This window comes from Mercurialis annua, linkage group LG6, assembly GCF_937616625.2.
Source record: "Mercurialis annua linkage group LG6, ddMerAnnu1.2, whole genome shotgun sequence".
NCBI lineage: Eukaryota > Viridiplantae > Streptophyta > Magnoliopsida > Malpighiales > Euphorbiaceae > Mercurialis > Mercurialis annua.
This window is the reverse complement of record NC_065575.1, coordinates 12290340-12312097: the sequence shown is the minus strand read 5'-3', so window position 1 is coordinate 12312097 and position 21758 is coordinate 12290340. Positions and strand designations below refer to the sequence as shown.

Genomic DNA, 21758 nt, shown 5'->3' with positions numbered 1-21758 from the left:
GTTTACAAGTAATCCTTCATGTTATACATAGATTCTAACCATAACACCTTCTAATTTATATATATTTGTACACTCTAAATTTATTATTTTAATTCTTTTAAAATTTTATTACATTACATGTTTTTTTGGCATATATAAATATAACTATAGATAATGATAAAAATAGAAAAAATGAAGATAAAAACAAATTCGATAATTTAGTGTAAAAAATGGTCGATAATAGAAAATTATTAAAATATTATATTTAATAATCAAACAGCGGGTCATATAATTATCACGCACGTTCGAAGCACGCAAATCAATTTTTTATTTATAATTAATATTAAATTAGTTAAGAAATTTTATAAAAGTAAATATAATATATTCGGTTATTAAATTTTTTTTCCATTCTGAATTTATTCTTATTTTGGTTTTATAATAACCATAATTAAATAATTAACTTAATTTTATTAATAATATCTTTAAAAATAATAAGATAAAAATTTAAATAATACTATTATATTGACCCAAATACAGTATTTTAATTTTGTAGTTCAATCAAACTAAAAGATAGGTATTCCTACTAATTTGGAGACAATTTAGTTATCTTTTGCATACTAAATTGGAGATAATTTAGCTACCTATTCTAATTAGGACTTTAATTCAATAGTGATTAATTAAATACTCCCTCCGTCCCATTTTAGAAGTCTCATTTGAATTTACACACATATTAAGAAAACATTAATTATTCTTGTCTTTTCATGTTTTTTCATGTTTTGCCCCTAATAATGATAGTAGAATTTTTCATAGAGCTATAAAAGCACGGATAGAGGGGGGGGGGACAGGCACTTTTACCTAATAGGCCTTTCTAATTTATTAGTTAATTAGATGTTTTAGTAATTTGTTAATTGACTATAATTAAATTTTTGCTAATTGACTATAATTAAATTAGATATTTAACTAAAAAATAGCTACTTTTTAGTAATATGCAATTGTCGAAAGTTTGTGTTTGGACAACACCTTCAGGTTTTATAATTAAATTAGATATTTAATTAATAAGTAGCTACTTTTTAGTAATTAGTTTGTGTTTGGAATAATAACTCCTGTAAATTGAGTGAAAGTCAAATTCTAGCCAACATACCATTACCAAACATAAGAAATTAATTAAATTACTGCTTTTTTTTAATAAAATTCCTTAGGGCCGTACTTCGGCAACTTGAAAGAATTACCAAATCATGTCTTATGAAAAATTGAACATTACCAAAACATAAAGAAATTGAATAAAAATAAGAAATAAACCTGTTATACCATTGAATAACTTCCTGCAGATTTTTCCATCAGTTTTATTATTATTAGAGGTATTCAGTTTATTACTAAATAAAGGTCTTATAGTCATTAACTAATTAGTTATTTAATTAATCACTATTATAATTAAAATCCTAATTAGAATAAGTAGCTAAATTGTCTCTAATTTAGCTTTTAGTATGTAAAAAATAACTAATCTGTCTCCAAATTAGTAGGATTACCTATCTTTTAGTTTGATTGAATTACAAAATTAAAATATTGTATTTGGTCAATATATTATTATTTAAATTTCTATCTTATTATTTTTAAAGATATTATTAATAAAATTAAGTTAATTATTTAATTATGATTATTATAAAACCAAAAAAAGAATAAATTTAGTATGAAAAAAAATTTAATAAACGAATATATTATATTTATTTTTATAAAAATTCTTAACTAATTTAATATTAATTATAAATAAAAAATTGATATAATTATAATAAATTTACTAATATATACATTGACGAGTTACGTTACGAGACACGTGCATAGCATTTAATGCGAAACTAGTTACATTAAAAAGAGAGAGAAACCCACTAATAAAAAAAATCAACACTGCATTAAATAGGGGTAAATGTAGTATGTTTTTCTAGAATTACTCATTTTGCATAAGTTTACTAAATTTTTTAATACTTGTGTTTGTCCTAAACTGTCTATCAATTTGGGACGGAGGGAGTACCTTGCTTCAAACACTTGGCCGACATAATCATGACATGCAATCTTTATTTGGAATTTAATCGGCTCATGACTAAGAGCTTTACTTCGGAGTGCCCTCTTTTTGAGAGATAACCAAACTTCAAAAACATTATCGGGGAAGTCGAGCAGACTTAGTCAGTTCCTCCTGTTAAATCTATGTATGATCGCGAGGGATATTCGCTGTGGTTCTGTGACTATAAATACGATAAAGAGAATACCGTGTCATATATATGACACTCAAAATAAATTCTGTGGGTTTCTGTAAAGGATGAATTTGGCTTGCAAGTAAGCCTTTGGATGATGCTTGTGATCGGCACAAATCCTCCTTACAAGGTGAAGGGGTTATGGCTTTTCCATGGGCAAGAAGTTCATCAATTTATAATTGACAAGTGCTATGACATGGAGCTATTCGACTGGAAGAAGATTGACATCTTTGATGAAACTCAAAAGGAGCGCGCCAGCCAGATGTTCGAAGATTCTGAACTTTTTTTAATCTATTTTTTCCAATGATTAGTGAGCTTGTATTCTCTTGTTTTAGAGAGAAAAGTTGCAGCATTTTGTGATTTGAGTAGCATAGTTGGTCATTGACATGTAAGAATCAGATGCAGTAGCAATAATCTTCATATTAGAGGTATCAATTACATCTCTGTATCACTACTATTTTGTTCTTTTCTGATGCAGACAGGCAAAGAACAAAGCTAATCAACGTTTGTTTTTTCACAAATTCGAAAAATTGAATCAAATAAACGGTAACAAGAACCAAAAAAATAGCAGAATCACGCCAAGATTTGTCGTAGAGAACCGAACAGAATGAGCCGAAGATTTCTCGTAAGGTTATGCATCCAAATAGCTCCAAAATTCAATGAATTCAATCCCAATACGGGTCAGGATCCTTCACCAGTTCTCTATCTCGGATTCTGCAGACCACATACTTCTTCATCTGCTTCATCACGAAAACATAAAACCTGTTAAACACAATGATCAAATTGTCTACACTCAACTCAAAAACCAAAAAATAAATAAAATCAAGACCTTCAAGTCCAGGCCTTCATTCCGCTCAGTATGAGAATACAACGACGCATTCACTCTAATTTCATCCATAACCCACTTGGTTTGTTCCCCTTTCGGCGCTTTTCCTCGATGAAAAACCATAGTTTTCGTGTATCCCACGCACTGCTTCTTTCTGTTATCAGTCACACATTTTTCTCCCCCTGCCACTTTCCAATACCCATCGCCTGCTGTTCGTTTAGTCTTCGATTTCTTCATCACTTTCTCCGTAAAAAAATACGCCTGACCATGCGTTGAATACTCGAACTCATCTGAACCAAGATTACATCTTAATTAGAATCAAGAAATGATTCAGAATCATATCAGAATGAAAAGAAAGAACTTACAGACTGGAAGATTGTCAGGACTAGTGTTATAAACATCGAGTTCTTGAATTATATCGAGCGGTGGTTTATAGCCAAAGATTCTTGGAATAAGAGAGAAACAAACTAACTCGTAATCATTAGGACAAAACCTCATGCCACAAACTGAATTCTTGATTTGCATAACCTTTTCTCCATCGGACATTGGAGTAGTAGTGTCAAGGGAAGGGCAATGCAAGATTGGTTTCGGGATTTGAGGAAGATGAAGACTGGTTTCCTTTACATTATCATCGCCCATTGTTTGATTTACAGAGAAAAAATAGAAAATTCGTTTCAAAAATGTATGTGTGTTCTTGATTTTTAGGATTGGTTAAAAAGAATAGGGGACTTTTTTCGGTATTTATAGTGAAAATGTTTTCCTGAGTGGAATAGGATTTGCATTTATTTATTTCTATATCAGGATTTATAATTAGGTACGGAATACTAATCCAATTAGGATTCATACTATTGGTTGGATTAATTAAGTCAAATTCCTTTATTTGTCAAAAAAAAAAAACAAAAGTCAAAATCCTTTACATCTGGACAATTTTGGGCACCTTTTCTTTTCTGGGCCTTTTGGCCTTGGAATTGTTGGAAGAATAATATATTAAAATAATTATTATTATCCCGTAAAGTTATAGTGGTAATTTCCTGAAATACATGTTTCGGTAACTTATTTACACTTTAACCTGTTAAGTTTTGACTTTTCTTTTCTAACTTTTTTTATTTAAGAAAAATACCTTTTTAAAAAATTTCAAAAATACCTTTTTCGGTTTTAAATTTCGATTTTCAGTTTTTTGGTTCGGTCGATCGAACCGACCGATTACACAGCCCTATTTTTCAGTTTTTAATAAAAAAAAAAATTTATAGATTTTTTTCCTGAATTTTTTTTTTTACTTTTTTATAGTATAACAATAGTGTATATATAATGTTTTTATGGTATTTTTATAGTGTACATATAGTGTATTTATGACATTTTGTAGTATTTTTAAAATCTATACCATGAAAACACTGCAAATACACCATAGATATACTAAAAACCGGCATAAATACACCAAAAAACATAGATATCCCGAAAACACCAGAAATACACTAAATACACCGAAAAAAAATAAAACGTAAATATATTATAAAATTACTACAAATGCACCATAAATCAATTTATTTTTTTTATAAAATCAGTAGCAATAAACAAATATATGAATAAGAGAAAGACAAAATAAATAATTATATGGGTAATAGAACAATTTTATAAATAAAAAATTATGGATCTACAATAATTTATTTACAAAATGTTTAAATTATTACAAAAAACCTAAAAAATTATATAAATCTAAAAACGAGTCGAGAAATCCATAGCGCGAACAGAAGAGACGAACAGGCTAGCACGAACGGAAAACGACCGGAAACGACGAGAAATTAGAAGTAGACGAACGGAAGCGCGAACGGAAAAGCGAACGGAAAAGATGAACGAAAAAGTAACCGGAGGAGACAAACTGAAAATCAAACGAAAAAAATAAAAGAAAAGAAGAGAAGAGAAAATTTTGAGAGAGAAGAGAGAAAAGTAACCGGAAGAGATAAATTATAATTATTTTTATTAAAACTATAATGAATTTAATTTAGCTTAATATTATTAGTTTAATTAGGTTCATTTTATATATTTTTCTAGTCAACTATCTTCGCTTCTAAAGATAGAAATATTTTTATTATTCAAATTGGAAAACAGTCTACAAACTCAAGACAAAATTATTTTGTATTTTTTAAGTATATGTATTAGATGATTACAAAATTTTATTTCAATTATATAAACTTAAATATTAGAAAAGCAATAAGTGAATTAAATTTAAAATGTAGTAATACTAATTTTAATATAAATTTTAGAAGATGATAATAAAACATTTATTAAATGAGACTGGAGTATGTAATTTGGAATTGGGAAAAGTACCCCTTAATCCTTTATAGTTTATAATAACTTATAAATAAACAAATGGAGAAAGCTTCGAGGGAATATTGAAGAAGTTACATTCCAATTTTCCACAGATGATGAATGCTCATTAAGAAAACCAAAATCTCCTCTTTTTCTTATCTCTCATCCTACTTCCCCCACCCAAAAAAAAAAACAGAGAACTAATGATCCTGAAAAGGAAAGAAAATTCTTACTAATGATCCTAAGAAAAAAAAATTCTTACATTTTACTTGGCTAATAAAAAGCCATAGTTGCACACTGTACACCAAGGAATGCTCCCAAAAAGGCAAAGAAACTAGCAGCTGCGGAAGTTACTACTTGTCGCAGGATGTTCCTAGCCCAAAAATTTCTTCAATTATGTTACATGTTGGTAGAAGATCGACACCTTTAATGGGAGCTGAGTAACGGGTATCCCAAGCTTTCGCATCACAGGAGTCCAATAAGTATAGCTGGTCCACTCCATCGCTGTACCCATCAACACTACCAGGGAAGCATTCAGTTTGATTGCTCTTAACTTGACTACCTCCCAAAGCACCCTCAGTTTCAACTGAGTCAGCTTGGAACTCAAATGACATGCACGAGTCATCTTGAACACTTTCTGTATATTTATTGAAATGCTTAGACGAATCAACTTTGCTCCCATTAAATGGCTTCATATCATGCGCTTCTGAGGCATTGTCTACCCCAGAATCTTCTCCTGTAGCCTCTCCACTATTGTATCCAAGTTCCCCATCACCATCACTACCATCATCATCATCATCATCTTCATCATCGTTTTCAACAAGCGTATCCTCTCCATGGTCTTCATGATCATATTGATCAATAGACTCATTGTCAGAGTCATAATCTTCATCTACTATTCGAGCTCTGTAGGATCCTCTATTAATTCCATGCAGTTCATCATCATCACTGTCAATGTCCAGCAAGTGGGATCTGTTCTGAGCAGCCCGCCTCCTAAGCATGAAGACATTGAAGTAATAGCTGACAATTTCATTGGTTGATCGTGTAGGGAACACATGTGACAGATGCTTCCAAAAATTTTGCCCCAATGACGCAGGATTGGAATTCACAACTGCATGAAACACCCGTTCCTCTTCCTTGGTCCATTTGTTTGTTACCTCCTCTCCCATCTCGTAAAAACCCAAATCAACTAATTTCTCATGCCCAAGTGATCTTCGCAGCCTTTCCCGAGCTTCCATTATGTGCTGTTGTACACATCTGACAGAACCTTCATCCATGCAACTACAGTCTTTTTTCCCAACTCCAACCTCGTTACTATTATAGCCAGATGACTCTATGTCTGGCATTGGAATGATGCAAGTGCCCATAAGCTTCTCTTCATCGTCATTATAAATGTTGAAATTAGACTCCAAGAGCAAGGAGCTAATGGGACGTAAAGAGTCTTTTTGTCCTAACTGTTTCTTATTTACATGACCATCCCACACCGGAATGCTGGCTTGATGATTAGGCCCAAGAGGAATTGGTTTTCTAGGAGAAGAATCCAAGGAGGAAGAGCAAGTATCCTCAGAAGCTTCTGATCTCTGAAGGGAATCTAATTCACAAGTTTCCAAGAAATCAGAAGAGTGTGGTGCTAAACGAGAACCAAAATCATCACCATTAAAATTAGTGGTAATCGCCGACCAAGGATCATTGATTCCAAAATTATCAACCAAATTTGAAGCTTCAAAGATACTTTTGTTCTCAAATGCCTGATGTTGTTGAGTTTTTGCAAAGCTTCCCTCATGATCATCTGCTTCACGTAACATGCAAACTAAGTCAGTAAATGATACTTAGCTATATGATGATCAAAACAGAGAAGGTTTAATCGAGTTCGCAACACAATAGGGAAGCTCAATATGGGTACAAGAATGTTTGAAGCCACTAAGTTACCTGTAACATCAGTTCCCTGAGATGTAGTTCTATATAAATTTGCAAACTGAGTCATCTTGTTGCTATAGTCCACCTGTCTAGCCTGCTTAAAAGGAAGCTCATGGACCTGTCTAGCCTGCTTAAAGGGAAGCTCATGGAGGTCCTCACAATCAAAAGGTCGCTTAAAACCCATAATATCCTGCACAATGTAGAAGTAAACATCAGCAGAAGCATCTCACAAAAACATGCTTTAGAAACAAATAAGATGCTTTATAGCATAAATAAACACAAACTGTCATTAATTGTAAAAATTCAATATCAATTAAACAATAATTAAGGCAACAAGTATGTACCTCCAAACTTCTTCTAATCCAAACCCTAAAACAGGACAGGAAAATTATGGCACCTGATTTGGTCGTGAAAGGTAATGAATTTGACAGCTAAGATGATTAATTGGTTCCACAGACAGAATCCCCAAATCAATTTGATAAAAAGAAAACCTAATTTTTCAAAAACAAAAACCCTAACCCTAAATTCCCTGTTCGCCAACTATACACCAAATTTCTAGCCAAAAAAGGGTAATTTAGAATCGGAATTACGAGAGGAATAAAAGCCCTAAACCAATTTACAGATTTCCACACAAACCCTAAACGAAACAAAATCTTCGAAACCCTAATCTCAAACAGATCCACAAAATCAAGAGCAATTGAACCAAATTGACAGGGGAATTACAGTATATACAAAATAGAGTCACAGCCCATAAGAAATCAAGAACCTAAAGGAAAAAATAGTCGCTAAGGACGCGACTAAGAAACCCTAACCCTAGAGTTTTAAAAAATCAACGGCTGAGAACGAAACTGGTATCAATCGAAAGAGGGGAAAGCGAATTGAAACAATCGGCAATCGATTAAGAAAAACGGAGTGAAATTAAAGAGAAATCGGAGATCGATTTTGGATTGAATTTCGTGAAGGAAGGAGATGATAGAAATATACGATTTTTCGGGTTCGTGATTTTCTTGTACACGAGGGACGCGGTCCAAGAGATCAACCGGTTAGATTTGTCTTTAAACCAAACCGGCCGGTCTTTACTATTTCTATTGTGATGAATTTCATAAATGTACTAGGACTTTTTTAATAATTTTGAAGGTATTTATTTTTCTATAAGTTAAATGGATGGTTTAGCTTAATTCTCTATAGCTTGCACCAAATTATGCTTTTTATTGTGAAAAATAGTGATATTAATTGATTGTTCAAAATTAAATTATTTTTTATTATTGTCTTAAAAATTAATGAAAAATTATATTTAAATATAGTTAAATGCCAATATTTTTACAATAATCTCTATTCTATTTCGTCAAAAAAGACTTATTATTGTTTGTTTACCAGTAAATTTATACTACATGGACAACTTTATTATTTGTACATAATTTTAATATTATGGAATAATTATTATTATTATAAACTCTTGAGGTTAGGTCAAATTAACTAAATTTTTTTAAATAGTTAACTTTTTTGGTATTTGATCAAAATTATAATTATTCTCTCCGTCAAATAAGGCCAATTGATCCTAATTTATTTTTATAAAAGTTTATAAAATCATTAAATTAAATTAGTTTTAAAAAAATTATTTATAAATTAAAATCATTTTTTATTGTTGTTGTGTTTGCTTTGCATTAGCATATCATTTTATAATAATAATAAGTACAATAATAGTAAATATTATTGATAATAATTCATTCATTATAATTAAAAAAAATTATTTTAAAAATATTAGTTAAGTTTCATTAAGATTAATTAAAAAATTAATTATATAATTAACATTCTAATAAAAAAGTATACATATATAGTTAGATGTATTATTATTTTAAAATGAAACTACAGAAATATAAGTAAATAAATGTAAAGAATAATTTTATAAATAATCACATACTATATTTAAACTTTATTTGAATTTTCATGATTTTATAAAAAAGAATTAAAAACTAAATTCAAATCGAATTACATTTTTAATAATTAGATTCTTTGACAAAATTGACTAATATAGTTATAGATAATAGAGATATAAGTGAATTTGATCAAATATAAAACTGACTTTTTTAAAAAATCTAACCTCAAATCGGTTTTAGGAACTGTCCCTAATATTATAGACAAAGTCGTACTATAAGGGAAGAGCTCTCACAACAGGCAAAAGATGCTGCCATAAGCCATATTCAGAAAAAAGGAAAATGAAAGAACATTGCCAAAGCAGAAATATGCACCAAGAGTAGTATACTTTCATAAGGTTCTGCTTTATTACTTTAAATCAGTACCAACATATTTCAACCAAGAGATCTAAACTGTAAAACTAATAAATTTATAAGGTTAAAGAGGAACAAAAAACAAACTAAACTAAAAGATTATAAGGCCTCCTGTATATGAATCGACAGATCATGAGGCACTTAAAGTCTAATAGTTTCAGGTTTATGCAACGGCAGGCATGTCCTTCAACCATGGATCTAGTGGCTTACCGATGGCATAAACAATAAACCCGATTTGCCTCAACTTCTCAGCATCCACGATATTCCGCCCATCAAACACATAAGCAGGCTTCTGCATGTTATCGTAAATCCTTTGATAATCGAGAGTTTTGAACTCATCCCACTCGGTAAGAATGCAGACACCATGAGCACTCTTTGTTGCTTCATATGCATCCCAAACGCAATGAACTTGCTTGACAGAAGTTGGGCTCATCGGCTGTAAGTGAATGGGATGATCCCAATCAAATTTCTTCATTGAGAGATCCCTTTGTATCTGATCTTCTGATACCTGCGGGTCATATATACTCAGTTGAGCTTTGTCACCCAATAAGCCCTTGCAAACGTCAATTGCTGGGGTCTCCCTCGTATCACCAGTGTCTTTCTTAAAAGCAAATCCCAATATTGCAATCTTCTTACCTGAAACTGTGTTGAACATAGAAGAAACGATCCTATTCACAAAACGGCTCTTTTGATAGTCATTCACCTTAATGACCTGTTTCCAGTAATTTGCAACCTCAGGAAGACCATTGCATTCACAAATATATACCAAGTTCAAGATATCTTTCTGGAAACAAGATCCACCGAAACCAACACTGGCATTCAAGAACTTGGGCCCGATTCTTGTGTCCTTGCCGACAGCATGAGAGACTTCGGTGACATCTGCACCAGTGGCCTCACAAAGAGCTGACATGGCATTGACAGAAGAAATCCTCTGTGCCAAGAAAGCATTTGCAGCTAGTTTTGAGAGCTCAGCGGACCAGAGATTGGTGCATATGATATGTTCCACAGGGACCCAATGGGCATAAACATCTTTCAATGCTTGAATTGCTTTTTGCCCCTCTGGAGTTTCCCTACCACCAATAAGCACGCGGTCCGGATTGAAAAGGTCTTGAATTGCGGTTCCTTCTGCAAGGAATTCAGGGTTAGAGAGAATCTGAAAGTTGATGCCTTTGCTGTTGTGGGTCAAAATCTTTTCAATTGCCTCCGCTGTTTTCACAGGGACTGTTGATTTCTCAACAACAATTTTATCAGATTTGGATACATCTGCAATCATTCGAGCAGCACTTTCCCAATAAGTCAAATCAGCAGCCTTGCCAGCTCCGAGCCCTTGGGTTTTGGTCGGGGTATTAACCGATACAAACACTATATCAGCCTCGAAAACATGCTTTTCCACATCAGTACTAAAGAAAAGATTTTTATCTCTACACTGCTTCACTACATCGTCAAGCCCTGGCTCATAAATGGGGAGTTGGTCGCTATTCCAGGCACTGATTCGCGACACAGAAATATCAACCACGGCCACTTCAATTTTTGGGCACTTGTGTGCAATCACAGCCATGGTGGGGCCACCCACATAGCCAGCTCCAATACAACAAATTTTCACCATTTCTATAGGTCAAGGAATTGATACCCTGAATTAAGAATCACAAAGCAGCAATTCAAATCAAGTTATTTTGAGAGGGAAGACATATATGACCAAATTAAATTAAAAAAACTACTACATAACTCAAGAAAAGGATCAGCCTAGCATGAAATAAAAAATTCTCAACATAAATATAATTATGGATTAGGCACTTTGAAATCTAAGACAGTCTCTATCATACATATATTCAAATTCAAGAAAGAAAGAACTAAACAGAAAAATGAACTCCATGTCATGATTTATTCACAAAAAAAAAAGTACTATATGCTAAAACTTTCTAGTAGAGAGAAGTAAATAAGAAAACAATAGATCTATGACCACAATTGAAAAAAATAATAATTAAAGATTCCAACTTTATAAACAAATTATATATAGAATTCCAGTGATAAACACAAGACAAGATGCACCATTAACAAAACTAAATATTAAAAATAGCAAATTCAGCAACCAGAATCACAACAAACACAAAAAATGGCATGAATTTGGACACACATATTGAATTATGGAACAAACCAAAACCCAACTCCCAGCAAAGCCGACTACTCAATATAAGAACGACCCACATCATAAAACAGCAAAATGAAATTACCCATTAGCAAGGAAAGATTAGAAGATTGATAAAGTTCATTTCTTTTTTACCTTGCAATTCTCAAAATTCTGAGAGAGAGGGAACGAGGAGTTGTAGAATAGAAGTAGAAAGAAATTGGTCTAACGAGGATTAAGGAGATCAAGCAATTGTTTCCTTTTAAATGGTTTCTAAGTTTCCATGATTAGACTAACTACGTGAAAAAGAAAAGGGAAATAATGCATCAAAATGTTGGAGTTATACTTGAAAGTTGAAACGTAGTTCCTTCAACCTTTGAATTTGCTTTCAATTCAATGACTTTATTTTTTTCAATCTTATATCCTTTTTCGATAGGCTTATTCACCAAAAAATACCAAACTTTTGCGGCTTAAGTCAATTTTAGCCAAATTTTTAAAAACAACCATATTTAGTCAAACCTTATATGTTGTGTTTCTTTTTCAACCATTTTTGAATCTAACCGAATTTTATGCCTACATGTCATTCATGTCACTGCCAACTCAGCAAAACTAGCTGACGTGGCACATTTCAAATCACTAACCCAAACCTAATCAAACAAAAACAAATTCAATAAAACAAATCAATTCAAAAATTATTTAAAACTCATAAATATTTTAAAAAATTAATATTAATCTATTTTATTTGATAAAATAATAGGTATATTATTAATTTAGACCGACCGCCGAAAATTGCCACCGCCAACTCAAACCGACCGCCAGAAATTTTTTCCGGCGGTTTTCTTCCCCGACTTGTTCTTCCATGGAAGAACAGGCCCTGTTCTTTCATGGAAAAACACCTCGAGATCTGTTCTTCCCATGAAAGAACAGACTTCGATCTCTTCTTCCATGAAGAACAGGTTGAGGAAGACGACCGCCGTAAATTATTCCGGCAGTCGCGATCGGTTCGTTTTTTTTTTTGTTGGCGGAAAATCGTCGTTTTTGGAAAAAAGTTAGGGGTAATTAAAAAGAATTTATGTTAATTTTGGATGATTTAATTTATATTTTTTATTTAACTAAGTAAAATTTATATAGAAATTAATTAAAATTAAATTTAAAAAAATTTATTAGTCGGCATGAATTTTAATCGGAATAAAATAAAATGTTGAGATAATTAGTATTTTTTTAATTAAATATATATTTTTTAAAATTGAATTGATTTGATTTCGTTGAATTTGATTTTATCTTTGATTTGGTTAGGTTTGGGTTAATGATTTGGAATGTGCCACATCAGCTAGTTTTGCTGAGTTGGCAGTGACATGAATGACATGTAGGCACAAAATTCGGTTCGATTCAAAAATGGCTGGAAAAAAAACACAACATATAAGGTCTAAATATGGTGGTTTTTAAAGGTTTTGCTAAAATTGACCCAAGCCGCAAAGGTTTGGCATTTTTAGGTGAATAAGCCTTTTCGATACTATACTGACGTTAAAAATTTATTAATTTTATCCTATTTCACATTTTATTATTTTAATTGTATTCCAATTTTTTAATTTTTGTCAATTTTTTACTTAAATGATGAAATCATTCAAAATAAAATTAAATTCATTTACATTAAAAAAAATACGAATATATCCTTTATTTTTAAAAACTAACTAAAAACCAAAATCAAACTAAAACTGATTTAAATTTTTAATTAATTTAACTAAATCTAAATAAATTTTAAACATGTACAATAAATATATGTTATACATGGAGAACGTTTTTGATTTTTTTTTTCCAAATGAAAAAGAAGTAAATTTAATATTTCAGGATACAATTGAAACGATAAAATGCAAAATTGGGTAAAATTGACAAGTTTTCAACGTCAGGGTAGGATCGAAAAGGGGTTACAATTTCAGAGTTTTTTAAGATATATTAGGCCTTATTTTTTTAGTAATTTAGGTTTTCATAAGAGGTTAAAAGGTAAATTATTTTAAAGTCATTAACACTTTATTCTTTTCTATTTGAAAATCAAACGATATGATCTCTCATTTTTGTTTCCATCAACATTTTAGTCCTCTGTCCATCTTTTTGAGTTAGTCAACTGAGTCAAAAAAATTAGCGGTAAATTAATTTTCAAACATGAGAGACGAAATCATTGACATAAATAGAGAACCGCATCGTTTTTCTGAAATTAATTTTTTTTACTTTAACCATTTGACTCGGTTGATTGACATCAAAACTGGACGGAATAACTAATCATTGACGAGCATAAATCTTTCTTTTCTCTTCAAACCCTATCCGGCTAAAGTTTTTTTTATTTCTTCTCTGAGAGTCATCAATGGTTTGATTTTTCTGTTAACGTTAGCCATTAGCCATCCCTTATTATGTTATTTTAACTTCATAAAATATAATAAATTGTCAATTTTTTTTATTTTTTAATGGGCTGAAGTTTATCGACGAAGCGCAATTCAATTGTCAAGAAATAAAGATAGATTGAAGATCTTTCAACAAAAAAATGAAAATCGTTTATGAATCATATTAATTTTATTTATTTTTCATTATTTATCTTTTTTTTGATATTTTATTTTGTCCTTTATTTGTGAAATGTTTGTCCTTTCTCTGTGAAAAGTTTGTTATCTCTTTTTTATAAAGCAATTATCAAATGATGATTGAATTGGATGCTGTGAGTTTGCGGGTGATAGGAAAAGTTTGATTGAAGACTTATTAAAGAGTGCACTTAACTAGCAAAACAATTAATAATTTATTTTTATTTTCGTAAGTAAGATATGCGAATTAGGCAACAAGTTGTCTATTACATATCAGGTTATCGAGTTTAGTTTTCGAATTATTACTAATTTTTTTATAAATGTAACTGTTTCATATTCGATTTAATGAGATTTAATGAATTTCAAAAAAACAAAAATCATTGATAGTGTATACACAACTAACATTGTTCCGAACAAAAGTATGTGCACCCAAAATATAATTTTCAGTTTTTTAGTGTTTCACAAATATTTATGTAACGAACTGAATATGAACACCTTAAAATTCGGCTCGGTTTATATATTATCCTAATTTTATTGTAGTAAAAACAACATATATACTCTTTCTTCTTTGACTTAATCACCAAAAAATGTCAAAGCTTTACATCTTGTGTCAGTTATAGCCCAACCTTTTAAAATCACCAGCTTTAGCCAATTTTATCATACTCTGTTTCTTTTTCAGCCATTTTTGAATCGAACTGGATTTATTGCCTGTATGTCATCCATGTCACTTCCAACTCAGCAAATTAGCTGACATAACAACGTCTTAAATCACTAACCCAACTTAGCCAAATCAAGAGAGATTCTTAGGTAGACTCGGTCTACCACGTCATCCATGAACTATCCTATCACATTATGACACGTCGTTAAAACAGCGGCACTATTGTAATTTTGTTTATTACTTTTTTATACTTTTGAATAGTAATATTACGATAGTGCCATTATTTTAATGACATGTCATAATGTGATAGGTTTAGTCTACGGATGACGTGGTGGACCGAGTCTACCTAAGAATTTCTCCCAAATCAAATATTAAATCAAAAAAATCAAATCCAACTAAATCATGTTAAATCAATAATTAATTAATTACTAAAACTCATATATATATATATATATATTTAAATTTTTACTAAATAAATACAAAATTGTAAAATTCTAAAGGATATCGTAAAATTTAATATTTTTTATATTTAGAAATAATTAATATTTTTAATTAAACTAATTAAAATTGATATAATGTCTAATTAAAATTAAATTTTATTAAAACAAGTCTTAATTATCTCAAGACCCACCGCCACCAAAACCGACCTTCGGAGGAGGAGCAGATATGTTAGTTATTAAATGAAATAAATTTATATTAACTTTTTAAAATACTTACGAGTTTTAGTAGTTAATTAATTATTGATTTGATTTGATTTGATTTAGTTGGTTTTGATTTTGTTTGGTTAAGTTGAATTAGTTGTTTGGGATGTTGCCATATCAGCTAATTTGTTGAGTTGGAAGTGACATGAATGACATGCAGGCAATAAATACGGTTCGATTTAAAAATGGCTGAAAAAGAAACAAAATATGGCAAAATTGGCTAAATCTGGTAATTTTGGAGGTTTGGCTATAACTGACACAAGACGTAAAGATTTGGTATTTTTTGGTGATTAAGCTTTTTTTTTTTGTAGTTTTATTTTGAATACTTGTATTCTAATATAATAAAAATAAAATATAATTTTTCTCTTTATATTTTTTATAGGTAGAGTCTGATGTTCGAAAACTACCCCAACTAATTTGAAAACATTTTTTCGTAGTAAAAATAAAACACATTCTTTCATCTTTACATTTAGTGCTGATTCTATATAAAATCACCACCTTTACATGTTTGTTTTTTATTCTAATCATGTTCTTTAAAAGGTGTCATATAAATTTAATTACCACCTTTTATTTTCTTGTAAATTTATCACCTATGAGAATATCTGATGTCTTTCTCGTCCCAAATAAATGTCATAATCTGACTAATGGCCTAATTAAAACATAAAATACCTTTGTCTTCCTTTTCTTGTCGATTTCGGTTGTCGAGTCAAGAAAAATACACTAAATTTTCTCATCGGTGATAAATTTACAAACTAATGAAAGGTGGTGAATTTATATGACACCTTTTAAAGAACGTGATTAAAATGAAAAAATGTACAAAGATGATTTTATATGAAATTAACCCTTATATTTATCATTCAAATTTTGGAATTATTGTCCTAATAAATTTGGGCTGAATTGGATATAATCTGCTAAAACGATTAAATTTTTATAATTTTTTTTTATACAAAGGCTCTATATAGAACTCGAGTATGACGAATCTGATTATAGGGAAACAAAATCTTGCAATTTCATCTCAAACTTGCTGATAAATGAATCATTTTTGAATCCAGTATTGCATTTCCTTCTAATCCATTAGATCTAGAAAAAAGTGAGATTTGAGTCAAACTTTTGTATACATCAGTTTGCTTCACAATTTTTGGACATTTTTTATTTCCATATAAAATTATGATGATTCGCATTTATAGCGATTTAAGTATGACGTTTAAGATTTAGCAAAAAAAAGCTCAATTTTCCATTTTTTATAATTTATGGCACTAAGACATTTTTTCTATGAACGATGTAGTTTTGGCGGGTTTTTTATGACTGAAATTATATTGAATAATGACTTTGAACTGTAAAGTATCAAAAAATAAAAGTTTAAACTTTTTTGTGCCAAAACATTAAAGGTTGTACATTTTTATTCTAAATTCTAAATATTGCGCTTAAATCGCTACAAACGTGCAAGGTTTTATATGCAAATAATCCTATAATAAACTAATTAAACAATCAAAATGGCTTAGTTAAGTTAAAAAAAATTCTTGATTATATTTAAGTCAAGAATTTAAATTTTGAAACTTTGCAATGTAATACAAGAAACAAATGAGCTATAACTCAAACTGTATAAGCGCTGGCATAAAACTTCTAGGTTGTGGGTTCAATTCCTCCTACAAGCTCTCCTCTTTCTCACTTATCAAAAAAATGTAATACAAGAAAATGTTCTAAATCCTAATAAAACCTATATGAGTAATTGTTCGCATGAAAATAATTCCACACTCGAATATTTGAATTTATAAATGATTACTGTACGACTCGATGTTTTAACTAGTTAAGTCCGAAAAGTTGAACATGGTTTGATTAAACTAAGCTAAACTGAAAGATAAAATCAATCTAGGTTTAAAAAACCCATGAGAGATTAATATTTAAGAGGAAGGGAGAAAAATTAGTAGATTGTTCTTCTGCTGCTAGGATACCGACAATGTACAGCTTACTGCTGTAGATGGATGGCATTAGACATATTGCTATGGTTGAGGTGAGCAACACTATTTATATACTCAGGGGCGGTCTAGCTTTGGGCTCGGGTAGGCTCGTGCACGGGCTGCCGCCGGAAGTTTGGAGGACCGGCGCTGGTCTTCTGAAAGCTAGCCATGGCTGCCGTAAGAAAAAAACGAAGGCTGCTGAATTGAAGGATGAAGAAGAAGGCTGTTTGCCTTCTGATTTTTTTTTAATTGGAGAGGCCAAAACGACCCTGTTTTGGCCTCAAATTTCATCTGCTCCGTTTTAAACAGAGCAGATGAAACGGGACTGATGCTTATTAAATGCATCAGTCCTAAACTTCCACCATTTAAAAAAGTATGAGCCTCACACCATTTTTCTCATTTAATATTTATAAATCATAATGTTTCTATTCAATCTCTCAATTTTTCTTGTTATATGGCATTTGAAGTAAATATTATTATTCTCTAAATTTTTTAACCTAATTTCAAAATCTACAACCTAATTCCTACATATTATAACCTAATTTTTCAATTTCAAATTCTCCTCCAAAATCAATCAACCTCTAACTCTAGGTAAGTTTTTTTCTTTTAGAATTTTCTTTATGTAATTTTATTTAATTAATTTAGTTGTTTTATTCAAATCTATTTTTTGAGGTTTTCCACTTGATTTATTCATAAAAAATTAAAAAAAAAAGGAATTGGACTACAACAAGTAAATATTCTAAATAATTGTCATTTTATTATGTTGATAAATATTTGATGAATATTATTATTATATCGATATTTTTGTGAATATTAAATTAAATTGCATGATAAAACTAATTGAAATAATTGTATTTAGGTTATAGATAAATATGTTATTAGAACACCAAAAATTGTTAATTCTTGTGATAAAGAAGATGATTTTGGGTGCATTAACGGGAGAAAAAAAGAAAACGTGTTGAGTTGGATTCTACTGGTGTAATTGCAGACCCTGGAGAACGAATTTCGATTGATGACTACGAAATCAATATTAAAGATGAAGTGAGACGTGAGTATGTGCTTAATGGTCCTTGTCAACCAAAGGGTCATAAATTTCCTCAGAAAAAATTTAGAAATTAAAATAGAAGTTTTCAAAACACCACTTGATTCCGTGATTATGTGTGGTTGGAGTATATTGTATCAAAAGATTCATGATTTTACTTATGGTGTTATTTGTTTAAACCACCTAAGCCCAAGTCTCAAGGCGATCGAGAAGTATTCACAAAAACAGAATTCAATAACGGGAAGAATGCATGAGCTAGTTTGGCAGAACATGTTGGAAATATTGACAGCGACCACAATTATGCTGCGAGAAAATATGAAGCATATAAAAACTAACTACAAAGTGTGGAGCACATATTTACTCAACATTCTTCTCACACAGAGATTGCTTATCGTACTCGATTGACAGTAGTATTGGATGTTATTCGATTCTTACTTAAACAAGGATTAGCATTCCGAGGACATGATGAGTCGAGTGATTCATTGAGTAGAGACAACTTTCTTGAGTTACTCCAAAAGTATTGTGAGCATAATGAAGAGATTGCAAATGTGCTAAATATTAATGCTACAAGTAATTTATAAATATGATTTAATTTATTTACATTTAACAGTAATATAATATAGTTTAATTATGTCTAATTATCAAATTATTTTTTCAATGTTATAGGAAATAATCAGATGATTGCTCCAAGTATTCAAAAAGAGATAGTGAATGCTTGTGTAGAAGAAGTGAGAACTACTATTATTAAGGATATTGGAGATCGTGTTTTCACACTCATGGTTGACGAATCCCGCGATAACTCTATGAAAGAACAAATGGCTATTATGATGATATATGTTGACGATCATGGAGCAATCCTTGAGAGGTTTCTTTTCAGTTGAGCATGTAGCAGATACTTCATCACATACTTTAAAGGAAGCTATTGACAAGTTTTTTGTCAAGTATGGACTGTCAATATCTAGACTGCAAGGACAAGTATAAGATGGGGCTTCAAACATGCGTGGAGAATTCGACTGTTTAAAGGCTCTCATACTTAATGAAAATCCTTATACTAGGTATGTTCATTGTTATACTCACCAGCTTCAATTGGTAGTTGTTGCAGTTGCAAAAACATTACTGATTGTGGAGAATTCATTAAGCTATTTATCCATAATTGTGAACAATGTTGGAGCTTCCTGTAAAACAAAAGATGCACTAAGACAAAGCCAACATGATCATATGGTCACACAATTAGAAAATGGTGAAATCTCTTCGGGAAGAGGGTTGCATCAAGAGACAAGTCTTGCAAGACCTGGAGACACGAGGTGGGGTTCTCATTATCATACGGTAATGCGCATATTGGCGATGTGCCCTTCAGTAATGAAAGTGCTGGGAAATGTTCATAATGATGCAATTGGTTCAAAGGATAGAGGTGCAACTTTGGGTTTGCTTGACCCAATGAAAAATCTTGAATTCGTATTCACCTTACATTTGATGAAAAGAGTATTGACAATTACAAATGGATTGTCACAAGTTTTGCAAGAGAAAAAACAAAATATTGTGAATGCTTTGGAAATGATACATGTCGTGAAGGTCAAGTTTCAGTCATTTAGAGAAGATGGATGAAATAATCTTTTTGATGAGGTATGCAAGTTTTGTGTTGAAAATTCTATCGACGTGCCTAATTTAGAAGATAGTTTACCAATCCATGGTCGATCAAAACATGAAGGTCAATGTATAACATATTTTCACCGTTACCGTGTGAAATTTTTTTTTGAGGTTAGTAATTTCTTGAATATACTATTTTCATTATTATTACACTTCATAATTTTCCTAAGTTTAATTTTTTTTACTTTTATTAGGTTATTGATGTGATTGTGCACGAGAGGAATAATCGTTTCTCAGAAGGAAACAATGAGTTACTTTCTTGCATAAGCTGTCTGGATCCGAGACAATCATTTTCTAGATTTAATGCTCTGAAATTGCGCCGTCTAGCTTAGTTTTATCCAGAAGATTTTTCTGCATTTGATTTGACGATGTTAAGCGATCAATTGGATATATATACATATATGATGTGAGGTAAAGGGCTGATTTTGTTGAACTTGTGGGAATCGGACAACTTGCAAAGAAGCTGGTGGAAACAAAGAAGTACTTGATTTATCCTCTTATTTATTGATTGATAGAATTAACATTGGTTTTACCAGTTGCAACTGCTTCAGTTGAAAGGGCATTTTCAGCAAAGAATATTATCAAGACCGATTTGCATAGCAAAATGAGAGATGAGTTTTTGAGCGACAATTTATCATGTTATATTGGAAAAGCAATTTTTTTGAAGATAGATAATGAGCTCATTCTACAGCGCTTTCAAGTTATGCAGACCCGGAGAATGCAATTGCCTCGTATTGATCGAAATTAATATAAATAATATTTATTGTTTGTTTTTTATTACATAATTTTATGCAAATGAGTTTATTTATTACGTGTTATTTAGCCGGGCTGAAATGAATTCCTAAATCCGCCACTGTATATACTCATTACTCTTTGGGCTTTAAACTCTAAAGTCAGTTAACTTTGTCAAAACATAAATAGCTCATGATGAATGGATTGTGTTGAAATTTTCAATTTTGAAGCCGACTAGCTCGTTTGAAGAGTTGCATGTGGTGGAGATGATAGCTGCGTATGCAAAATAGGGTGAGATTGGAGATGGGCAGGATATTCTCTTGAGGGTACTTTCACAATGGCTTACGGGGAATATATTTGGGTCTGCTAGATCTGACTGTGGGAACCAGCCGGCAGTTGGAATGTAGCAGACTGAGGCTGCTGCCGTGGGCATGAAGGAAGAGGCATTGGCTTAGGCCACAAGCTTAATGCTTACAACCTACAGGATGCTGTGTGTGGTGCAGTTGAAGCAAATGAAGATCTCAGTTTGCCTGTTGATTCACGAGAATAAGGCGTTGGTTCTCAAGTTTATTTTTCCTAAGATTTAGTATCTGATTACTATATTTAATTCGGTTTTGAGCATGCACTGTAACTGTCACATAGGCAGCAAAACTCGTCCTATTAAGTTTTAATGCGGCATTTTATGGAGAAAAATGTGCATTATCTAAAGTCTCAACAATCTTTTCCCTTAATCTTCGTAATGCCTTCAAATTGGCAAATTGGTGA

General features: G+C 31.2%; 3 protein-coding genes and 1 pseudogene across 3 annotated transcripts; 1 reads left to right on the top strand and 3 right to left on the bottom strand.

Annotated features, from left to right (window-relative positions):
• Positions 1–1989: 1989 nt before the first annotated feature.
• LOC126688155 (NAC domain-containing protein JA2-like) lies at positions 1990–3810 on the bottom strand. The gene is made up of 3 exons (XM_050382761.2): positions 3417–3810; positions 3055–3341; positions 1990–2962 (listed from the first exon to the last, which is right to left on the bottom strand). Exons 1-3 carry the CDS (start codon positions 3688–3690, stop codon positions 2891–2893), a joined length of 633 nt encoding a protein of 210 aa, XP_050238718.1. The 5' UTR covers positions 3691–3810; the 3' UTR covers positions 1990–2890.
• A 1543-nt stretch (positions 3811–5353) lies between these two features.
• On the bottom strand, positions 5354–8320 carry LOC126688175 (uncharacterized). The gene is made up of 3 exons (XM_050382783.2): positions 7620–8320; positions 7288–7465; positions 5354–7147 (listed from the first exon to the last, which is right to left on the bottom strand). Exons 2-3 carry the CDS (start codon positions 7457–7459, stop codon positions 5712–5714), a joined length of 1608 nt encoding a protein of 535 aa, XP_050238740.1. The 5' UTR covers positions 7460–7465; positions 7620–8320; the 3' UTR covers positions 5354–5711.
• A 1215-nt stretch (positions 8321–9535) lies between these two features.
• LOC126654135 (UDP-glucose 6-dehydrogenase 1-like) lies at positions 9536–12064 on the bottom strand. Its single transcript, XM_050348201.2, has 2 exons — positions 11845–12064; positions 9536–11194 (listed from the first exon to the last, which is right to left on the bottom strand). The coding sequence occupies exon 2, from the start codon at positions 11167–11169 to the stop codon at positions 9727–9729; it is 1443 nt and encodes a 480-aa protein (XP_050204158.1). The 5' UTR covers positions 11170–11194; positions 11845–12064; the 3' UTR covers positions 9536–9726.
• Positions 12065–12572: 508 nt separating this feature from the next.
• On the top strand, positions 12573–21758 carry LOC126687592 (bifunctional riboflavin biosynthesis protein RIBA 1, chloroplastic-like; annotated as a pseudogene).

What these genes read in the sequence shown, in the direction of transcription:
- LOC126654135 (XM_050348201.2), bottom strand. Translation starts at nt 11,169, where the DNA reads ATGGTGAAAATTTGTTGTATTGGAGCTGGCTATGTGGGTGGCCCCACC.
- LOC126688155 (XM_050382761.2), bottom strand. Translation starts at nt 3,690, where the DNA reads ATGGGCGATGATAATGTAAAGGAAACCAGTCTTCATCTTCCTCAAATC. An exon ending in TCCTGACAATCTTCCAGTCT is followed by an intron (nt 3,342 to 3,416) that starts GTAAGTTCTTTC and finishes ATCTTGGTTCAG; the next exon opens with ATGAGTTCGAGTATTCAACG. An exon ending in ATGAAGGCCTGGACTTGAAG is followed by an intron (nt 2,963 to 3,054) that starts GTCTTGATTTTA and finishes GTGATGAAGCAG; the next exon opens with ATGAAGAAGTATGTGGTCTG.
- LOC126688175 (XM_050382783.2), bottom strand. Translation starts at nt 7,459, where the DNA reads ATGGGTTTTAAGCGACCTTTTGATTGTGAGGACCTCCATGAGCTTCCC. An exon ending in TCAGGGAACTGATGTTACAG is followed by an intron (nt 7,148 to 7,287) that starts GTAACTTAGTGG and finishes TACGTGAAGCAG; the next exon opens with ATGATCATGAGGGAAGCTTT.